This window comes from Rhagoletis pomonella, unplaced genomic scaffold, assembly GCF_013731165.1.
Source record: "Rhagoletis pomonella isolate Grant_MI unplaced genomic scaffold, Rhpom_1.0 Rhpom_scaffold_00003, whole genome shotgun sequence".
Lineage (NCBI taxonomy): Eukaryota > Metazoa > Arthropoda > Insecta > Diptera > Tephritidae > Rhagoletis > Rhagoletis pomonella.
In genome coordinates this window covers 26,775,516-26,786,329 of record NW_023458557.1, presented here as the reverse complement: position 1 = coordinate 26,786,329, position 10,814 = coordinate 26,775,516, and the positions used below count along the sequence as shown (strand labels likewise).

General features: G+C 32.1%; 1 protein-coding gene across 1 annotated transcript in view; it reads right to left on the bottom strand.

The window, feature by feature from the left end:
* Positions 1-9,317: 9,317 nt before the first annotated feature.
* The window catches only part of LOC118736134 (proton-associated sugar transporter A-like), a 195,641-nt gene continuing 194,144 nt past the window's right edge, over positions 9,318-10,814 (bottom strand). The window contains exon 2 of the mRNA XM_036466233.1: positions 9,318-9,603. Coding sequence (XP_036322126.1) covers positions 9,318-9,603 — 286 coding nt within the window. The remainder of the gene's footprint in view (positions 9,604-10,814) is intronic.

The window sequence follows — 10,814 nt, the reverse complement described above, 5'->3', positions numbered from 1 at the left end:
TGAAATTGTTACTGGAGATGATACTACACTACGCTCAGATGTCACATTAATTGATATTAAAAGTTATAAACATGATATGAATATGGAAATTTCTTAACTTTTAATAGAATGAGATGGATTTGTTATATAAATATGACATACTAGCTTATACCCGCGGGTTTCACCCCGCGCTTTTATACAAATAGGAAAAATTATTTAATGATGTTAGATTTTATTTCTGTGCCCATTTCGTTATAGCTCGTTATTTTCTAAGCGAGTTAAGGTATTTAGGCCGTTTAAAACTATGAAATTATAAAATCTCCTCTCCCCTCCCTCTAAGTTTACCTTAAAAGGTTTCCAGGTATACGACGCGTGAACGTGGAACCTTCTTGGAGGTGCCACGGCGAGTTCTAATATTTCAAGCTCAAATTTAGTAACCTGGCCTTGGTAAAATACCACTTCTCATTACTGTAGCAACTGCCTCAAGATTGCTTTAGATTATAAGGTCGAACCCGGCTCTCCCTTTTCCATTTAATGAAATTTATTCTGTCTTCCACAAATACTTCCAGGGATATGTGGCAAGAAAAAGTAGTAGAAGTGCCACGCCCCTTTTTTATAACCCGAATCTTCTTCCATGAATTTAGAATTGATTTTACATACCCCAGTACCAAGTCCCAGTACTCTACCATGAACACCTCTAGAGATAAGCAGTATAAAACAGTAAATTTGTACGGCAGGAACCATGTCCCCTTTTCGAATAACACAAATTCTTCTCTATGAGTATGGAATTAATTTTGTATACACATCTCGGTGCCAAGTTCCAGTCCTCTGCAATAAACACCTCCAGAGATATGCAGCATAGAAAAATTAATTTGCATGGGAGTTGCTACACCGCCTTTTCCAATAACTCTCATTTTTCTCCATGAGTATGGCATTAGTTTCACATACATACATGCATACATATGTATTTCCATACCAAGCTTGAGTGCTTTACCCCAAACATTTGAAGAGATATGCAATATGAAACTTTCAGTCAGTATGGGAGGTGCTATGCCTCTTTTCCAAAAACGTCCAGTTTTCTCCGTGAATATGAACATGATTTCACACAGTGTTGGCAAACTGTTAATCTGATTAACGATTAAAAATTAACGATTAAAATGTTAATCGCGTTTGACGATTAAAATTAATTAGTCGTAATCAACTGTACGATTAATGATAACATTTTTTTAATCGTTAATCGCTGGCTGCGATTACGTTTAATTAATTTAAAACATTAATCGTTAATCCAATTAAAAATAAAATCTGATTAATTTGTCTAGTTTGTCCGAGTTTGAAACCAAACACCAGTTATAGTAACTATTTTGTGTTTTACGCCTATAAAAAGCACGTAATATAAAAAAAAAATTAATTAATGTTATTAGTAATACATAAACTGGGAACTTTTACAAACCTAGTTTGTAAAACGTTTGTTGGTATACATATATCTTAATGAAAATGCACACCAAATTGCTTAGATTGATGAGGAAACCCGACTTAGCCATACTGGATCACCAAACCTACTTGATCAAATTAAGAGTTAATGATTAAAAATTAATTTTTTAATCGCGGTTGCGGTTAACTGTTTAGTCGGATTAAAATTAATCATGATTAACTGTAATCAGATTGAATTTAATCGATTTAAATAACTAATTAAAACATCAATCGATTAATGCGAACATTGATTTCACATACATATCACTATACCAAGTTTCAGTTCTCTCCCACAAATACTTCCAGAGATATGTATGTAATATGAAAATTCCAATTTGTATGGGAGGGGCCTTGAGTTATCAGACTTACTTTCAGTCTAAGACCATCCTTCCGAAATCCGTAGTAAGTGTACTATATTTCGTTCTGATCGGAAAACCGGTTAAGGAAGTAGCCTAGTTTTCAATCCAGGTCATAAACCATCTTTGAGCAAAATTTAATTTTCAAACAGGTGGCAATTCTTAAAAAAGTAGCCTATTTTCCAGTCTAGGTCATAAGCTATCTGTGTGCATACTTTCATGCAAATCAGTTCAGTCATTTCCAAGTATTAATTTAATTAATGTTTCCTAATACGTGATAACTCTTAAAATAGTAGCCTATTTTCCAACATAGGTCATAAGCTATCTCTGTTCAGTCGTTTCCGCGTATTATTTTAATTAAAACTTTTTTAACAGGTGGCAACTCTTCCAAAAAAATGTGCCTATTTTCCACTGTAGGTCATAAGCTATCTGCTTGCAAAATTTGATGCGAATCCGTTCAGTCTTTTCTGCGTATTAATTTAATTAAACTTGTTTAGCAGGTGGTGACTCTTAAAAAAGTAGCCTATTTTTCAACCTAGCTCATAAGCTATCTGTGTGAAAACTTCCATGCAAATCAGTTCACTCATTTCCGCGTATTAATTAAATTAAACATTTCTAACAGGTGGCAACTCTTAAAAAAATGTAGCCTACTTTCTAACCTAGGTCATAAGCTATCTATGTGCAAAATTTCATGAAAATCCGTTCAGTCGTTTCCGCGTATTAATGTAATTAAACTTTTTTAACAGGTGGCAACTCTTCCAAAAAATTAGCCTATTTTCCACTGTAGGTCATAAGCTATCTGCTTGCAAAATTTCATGCAAATCCATTCAGTCGTTTCCGCGTAATAATTTAATGAAACTTTTTTAACAGGTGGCAACTCTTAAGAAAAGTAGCCTATTTTCCAATCTCGGTCATAAGCTATCTGTGTGCAAATTTTCGTGCAAATCCATTCAGTCGTTCCCGCATATTAAGTAAATGAAACTTTTTTAACAGGTGGCGACTCTTAAAAAAATAGCCTATTAACCAATCTGGCCCATAAGCTATCTGCGTACAAAATTTCATACAAATCCGTGCAGTCGTTTCCGCGTGATGATTTCCCAAACATCCAAACATACAAACATTCACATTTATATTATTTATTATTAGATATTAGATAAAAAGAATGTAAATGTAGTATATAAAAAGATTAATTTGATATTTGGTTTTCATTATTCAGCGGAGTGTAATCGATTAGTTAATAAAATTGGTAGCTCTAATATATACTTATGTTTGCAATTATTTAAATAGGATTTCATTAGATTCTAAAAAAATGTTATAAACCTTTATAGAAACTCATAAGACTATTTTTTAAACGAATTTAAAAAAAAAGTTTAAGCTATATAATATCAGAGGAATATATTCTTATATTATATTCTTATTCAGCCTCCTTTTGAAGAATCTCAGTTGACGATACGGGATAAAACAACTAATAACTGGTTATATCATAATCATCATTGGATTAAAATGGGAAGATGGTGATTCGACTTTAATGGCTGTTATTGAATATATCCATTCATTAATGAAAAGAAAAAATTATATATTCTATGCTAAGGGATTGGAGAAAATCAGATGGATTCAACGTTTATTCGGATACGATATTATTTTATATAATTTAGATGATTTAAATTGTCCAAATTTAAAGAATTTATATATTAAAAATATAAATATAAATACTTGTAAATATCATGAAAATTCTATGATATGTGCTGAAAAAAATGTAATAATATTAAGAAAATTTATTTCTTCATTAAATATCTAATAATAAATTAAAATAAATAAGTAATTATAAAACTTTATTTTATTTCAAATTAAATTTTTTTTTGTTTTCATCATCAACATCAGCAGACCTTTCCATTCATATGTGAAAGATTAAAAGATTTCGTATTATTTTTGAATTTGTTAGACATTCGGTAACTCTTTTGAATTTAATAAATTTGTCTTTCAATGAATATAAACGAGAAAAAACAAGTATCCTAATCTTTTTTTGAAACGATGTATTATTAATATCTCCTGCCTTCTATATCAAAATATGACTTTTCATAAGAAGTATGCTTAACAACTTTTCTCACTAAGTCAGCAATATATGAATGAATGAATAAAGCTAGATGAATAAAACATTTAAATATACACATACTTTTATAAGCATTTTTTTTGTATATGTTTATGTGGGATTCGTTATCGTCCACTTGGCGTTACTATACTTATTAGGCAAACAATGATGATGAAATCAAGGTCAAGGCTATTTATAATATTAGCATTTGATTTGAATCATAAAATAAAATTTAAATAGGATTATAAAAATTAAATATATTCTTTGACAGCAACATTGAGTTTAAGATTATTTCCACATTTTAATTGAATCATATTATGAAGTATAAAATAGATTACTAAAATATATGTATATTTAAATATGTTCTTTATCAACAGTTTACCTCAATGCTTTTTATATAGTTATGAAATATGTATAAATAAGCTAATACTGTACTTATAAAACACATCATGCCTGGAATCAATCGAATCCTCAATAGCGAGCCTTATGGAGAGTACAACTTCGATTTCGAATTGGAGATGTTGTGCTTTGAAGACATGAAAACCCCTTATATATGTATTGAAGATGAGGGTCCCCGGTTACAAGTTTTGGGCATCCCAGTCAGAGCAGTCCATGCTTTTTTTAACAAAAAATGGGATGAAGCGGATGACAATGGAAAATTCCTAACCGTTTGTGGCGGTGAAATTGAAGGGGTTTAGATATTAAGACTAAATTAAAGTATTATAGTAGAACAACTAGGGAAGCGATGTATGATGTAGAAGTTTATTCTAAATCATATAACAATATTGTGTTTGAATATAAATTAACTGTTGAATTAGTATTTAGAAATTTAAAATTTAATTATATAGAACCATAGATTTATTAAAAAAAAACTTCGGCGTTTATTTGAATATAATATTATTTTATATGAGAGTTATTTATGAAAATAGGCTTACCCTTAAATCGTTAGTCGTTGGAAAAGGTTTTATAAATAATATAATTAATAAGCTTCCTATTGAACTTCATTTGCTTAGTTATCAATTTTGTGAACCTGGAACGAAACAACGGAAACTTTTAGTAAGAGGAGATCGAGGGATTAATCTACTAGACACTGCTTGTAGAGAACATGATATATCATATTTATATAATAAAGATTTAGATAACCGACATATTGCTGATAAAAAATTAATTGAGAAGGCTTGGGAAAGAGTTAAACCGAAGGATAGCAATCTTAATGAGAAAACAAATGCTTGGTTAGTTACAAATATAATGAAGACAAAAACGAAATTCGGTATGGGGAACATTTATAGTAAAACTAAGAAAACGGGAGGAAAAACTGGTTATCAGCTCTTCAAACATGCTTTAAAAAAAGCCAAACAAAATTTAAAGAAAAGTGATAACTTAAAAGATGCAGTAAAAATTTCACGAAAGGTTGTAAATAATATTTTTAGAGGAAAAAAATCTAAAATAAAAACACCACGTGTAATATCATTACCTAAATCTGGAGGATTTCTCCCATTAGCGCCTTTATTCGTAGCATTAGGAGCACTTGGAAGTCTATCTGGCGGTACAGCAGGAATTATTAAAACAATCAATGCTATAAAAACCGGAAAGGAGCAGTTATTGGAGGCGAAACGTCATAATAATATAATGGAAGCTATTTCAATGGCAAAAGGAATGTTTTTAAAGCCTTATAAAAAGGGATTCGGATTATATTTAAAACCATACCAAAAAAACTCTTAATGAAGCTACCCAGAAGACCTCTTACTGATGTAGACTTAAAGAAGTATTCAAAATTTATTTCAAATTTTAGAGGGGTATTTATGTGTGACAAGTTACCACGTAAACCATTTAAGAGAGAATGTGGAATAATAAATTTGGATAGTTCAAAGGGTCCGGGAACGCATTGGGTAGCTTACTGGGAAAACGATAATGAGATTGATTACTTCGATAGCTTTGGAAACTTACAGCCTCCTAAGCAAATAATAAAGTATTTAGGAAAAAACATTAACTATAACTATAATCAACAGCAAAGCTATAATTCATATAATTGTGAACATTTATGCTTAAAATTCTTATTATCAAAATAAATAAGTAATTATAAAACTTTCTTTTATTTCAAATTAAATTTAATTTGTTCTCATCATCAACATCAACAGGCCTTTCCATTCATATACACATACATATTAAATACTTAGCAATCAACTATGTGCACATTATTAACACACCTTTCTAGGGGTGGAGCATTTATATATGTATATATATATGTCCGTATGTACGTTTGTATATATTTCTGACTGCATACCAACACACTTTACTAATTTTCGACATATAAACCACCTGGTATCGGATTTCTCAGATTTCCATCAGCGGTACACCCTGTGATCGATTCCGGTTCTGAATGGTATCGGATTTCTCAGATTTCCATCAGCGGTACACCCTGTGATCGATTCCGGATCTGAATGGTATCGGATTTCTCAGATTTCCATCAGCGGTACACCCTGTGATCGATTCCGGTTCTGAATGGTATCGGATTTCTCGGATTTCCATCAGCGGTACACCCTGTGACTCGGATTTGTCATCAGCGACATCTTGCGGCTTTTATCTGGGTTCTAAACTTGGATTTCGCTCAGCGGCATCTTTTGGCGGAGCAGCAAAGCTTGCGGCAGAGCACCAGCAAACCGTATAGCGGTTCTGGACCGGTGTAAGCAGCAAACCATATGCCGGTTCTGGACCAGTGCAAGCAGCGCTGCATAAATATACTACTCATTAACAGCCTTTACATAGTTGCCAACTTAGTGCTTTAAGCACTAGATTTAGTGCTTTCTGAAAATTAAAACGCAAAAAAAAAAATGGTTTAGTGCCTAGTGGCCTTTTTAGTGCTTTTTTCTGAACTAAAATTTCTGAATTTACAAGAATCTAAAAATTTAAATGCACTAAAATGCAAACCATGATTGATAAAAAGATGAAGTTGCAAATCCACGTTCTTGCGTTCTTGTTAAATTGTATGCGCGTTGAAAATGCTAGCACGCAGATAAGTTAAGTATTTATTTTTTTATTTTCTTGATTATTGATTGATTACACAGTTGGAAAAATTTTAACTTTTTTTGCCACCTGAGTGCATCGGTTTTTGTAGATTCTTCGGTGCTGAATACCAATCTAGCTGCAGAATTTCTATACCATGTCAGAATTTTAAGATATTCTGCCCTCTAAGAGTAAAAACACGGTTTTTCGCAATATTTGAGGTTATATTTACGGTGACCATCCGTTCTGTTTTTTGCAGGACCGTACTGTTTTTCAAAGGTCGGTCCTGCGTAGTTTTTCAAACCTGAAAAATCTGAAAATGTACTGATTTTTTTCAAGCGTCCTGCATTTGTCCCGCATTTTATTCGTTATTTTAAAATTATCGGACAATGGATGGATTTTTTCAAAAAAGTGTTTTTTGTTACTTTTCTTAGCTTTTCTTCAATATCTCATGAAAAAATCTCCAAATTAACATAAGCGACTTACAGCTCGAAGGGTATTGATGTGCCTTTTACCAAAATATATAACTTGTGGCGACTTCAATGAAAATTCTTAGTGCTACAGGCGAAAAAAGTGAGATTTTCAATCAAATACGCAGATTCATTTGATTTTTTTTTTCATTATTTAAAAAATTTGTAAACTTTGAGCCAAAGATAATGAAAATCGGATCAGAAATGTAAATGCTATGGAGCGCAATCTGCACAAGTTATTTTTTTTGTAAAGGGCACTTTGTAACTCGTCGATTCATGACGTCGATTTTTGACAAATAACTGCGAAAAGTACTAAAAAAAACAAAAAAGGGAGGGTATTGTTTTCGTTTTGAACGACTTAAAATTTGCCTATAAAATAATCTTTTAAATATTTTCACTTTTCGTGTAAGCTATTGTAATTATAATATGTTTTACTATACTTTTATAAATATTCATGTAAAAAAAGATTAATATCAATGAAGAAAACGTGACTAATTTTTAAAGTTTAAAATGTATTAAGAATTTAGAATCATAAATACTCTTTTGACATTTTTATACTACGTAAATATATGTAGGCATATTTTTGAAAAATTGTCCTTCATTTTGAATCCATATTTATGGTCACCGTAGTTATATTATAAATAACAAATTTTTTCGCTCATTTCTACTTAGGGTATCATTAAGTATTACTCTTCCCCTTTAAAATTCAATTTCGTTTGTTGGGATTCGATTGTTCCTTCTCCAGATGTACCAGTTTTAATGTGCAGTACTTCGGTATTACTTGGCAAGCATGAATGTGTATTTATTTATACATGTAAATATTGTATATTTTTTTACTTTTGTTTACCACAAACTGTTATGAAAAAGAGTATCCTTTGATTTAAAAAAAAATTTAGTGCTTTTAGTGCGGTAAAACGCTCTTTCTCTTCCAAGATTTGGTGCTTTTTGAAACTGAAAAGTTGGCAACACTGAGCCTTTATTTGCTTTGACTCATACATTTTCTTTAAAATGCGCATAAGCAGCCAAACAAATGCACGAAATTTTTGGGAATTAACTCGGATCCGGGGAATTTTTGATGACAACACTGGAACTTGTACAAGTAAGCAAATAAAGCAGGCGAGTTTCGCGTCCGCGGTAGCCGAGTGGTGAGAGTTGCGGGCTACAAGCCTGTAGCCTGGTTCGATCTTTGGTTAAAGCGCCTGGGAAATTTTTTTTTGTATTTAATATTTATTTTATGTTTTTTTTTATGTGATTTATATATTTAAATCAACTTTATTTTATTTTCACTTGCCTTATTTTATATCATATTTTTTATTTTACTATTAGTTAATTTATAATCTTAGAGTTGAATTTTATTAAAAAGTCAACAACAACTAACCGAAATCAACGTAAAAAAATATAGAACTTATAAAAAAAAAATTAAAACGAAATAAATGAAAATTTTACTGGCCGTGGGACTCGAACCCACGACCTTGCGGCTCGTTTATCCGCATTACTGCCGTCTGTAAGGGTAGAATTTTTATGCGCATATGTGCGCCAGATTATATGCATAGGCTTTGCCGTCTGTCACAGCTTTAAAGGGTCGTTGTTAGGAATCAGCGCAGCGCCCTCGGCTGCTTATGCGAGACTCGCAGGTGGGGCGGGGAGATCCCACCTGACGGAACAGGCATTTTTTCCTTTTTAACCGAATTCACAAAAAGGAGAAGGTTATCAATTCGTTGGAATATTTTTTTTACGTATGTTACCGCATAACTTTGAACCACGTCAACCGATTCCTATAATTCTTTTCTTTAATGGAAATGTGTTACCACACAGGTGGTCCCGTACTAATTTGGTGTAAATCCGATCATTGGATCATGATGCAACTAACGATAATCTTAAATTTGTATATGACAATTGAACTCGGTTTTGTTTCTTGCTTAAGAATTACTTGTTTTTGCTAAAAGCTTATTAAAATAATTTTCGTGACTTACCAAAAATAACTCCCATGGATAGTAATACTATGAATGGCCTTCTTCGACCTAAATTTAGCTTGCAGCGATCGCTCATTGAACCTAAGAAAGGGCAAGCAAAGAATCCAATTAAAGGTGATAATGCCCAAACCAACGTCATGTGTTGATGCTCAATGCCGATTTTCAATAAAGTTGGTGAAACAAACGCTGTTTCCGCTGCATACGAAAACTCGATTCCCATCACGGCTGCAGATATCCTTACTAATTCTAATCGGGTTTTATGTCTGTTAAAAGTAAATGATGAAGTTATATTTGAAATTGCCTTGCTTTATCTTTACTTAATTATTGACGTTGTACTAAAAAAGGTCGTCTTGAAGTCTTATTTTACTAATACGTTTTCTTAACAAATAAAAGCTCGTTGTTGTATTGCTTATAATATAGTTTAATTTGAAGAAATTTTAATACTGCATCACACATCCCGCTAATCCTGCAACACAAAAAGGACTTATGTTCTTAACGTCGGGCATACTGGTGCTTGGACAATCTAGCTGGCCAAGATACGAATTTCCAGAACTACCCCCAGTTAAAAAGTAACGCCTTTATATCGAAGATTAGTAGTACCTCTGAGATACGCCATTGTTAATATATCACCAGCGCCCGAATTTAGCGCAAGAATTTGGTATCTGAGGTCAATTGGTTGGATTTGGCTTGTTCTTTGTGTGCAAAAACAATTTATACAGGCTTTTAAATTCTAATATTGTGTGGTATAAATCAATATTGGATTCTGAAACGTCAGGTAAATATCTTTATATTTTTATATTACGTTTCATTGAGCCATAAACTAGAGTTAGAGTTTATCATTAAACACCACTCACAAACTCAGAGTTTACCATACGAAAAATGTTCGTTAAACTCTCTTTAAACACCACTTTTATTTGGTGTTTATGGGCATGCAACCCTACATTTTTATTAAACTTGGTCTCACTGAGTAATTTTGAAAATTACAAATTTGAAACGGCTCAAACAAGAAGATTGCCATCTCCCTTAAAACAAGTAAACAAATAAATTTTTGGCACTAAAATATTTTTATAAATATTCGGCCGAGCTTCTCCTCAAATTTGAGGGGTGAGTTCTATTGTTGTCACGCATGTGGAGGCACCTACATTTTTACGCTGACTCTGAACGGCAAATGGTTTTATGATAAGCTCTTTTAAGGCAGAAATACACTAATACTATGTTCACGTTGAAATATTAACCCTCGTCCGGGCGCATATTCTTACAACGCTAACCGGGCGCAGAGGTACAATTGTACCTTCATATAGTTTTGATATGAATTTTTACTGGGGGTTTAATTTTTTTATAAAAACTGATACCATTTCATCATTACACGTCATTTTGAACATGTTTAGAAATTTTTTTGTAATGACAATTGTTTAAAAAAAAAGTAAAAAATAGAAACACAGTAGCCTGCATAACATGCACTCCGAAAAATGCA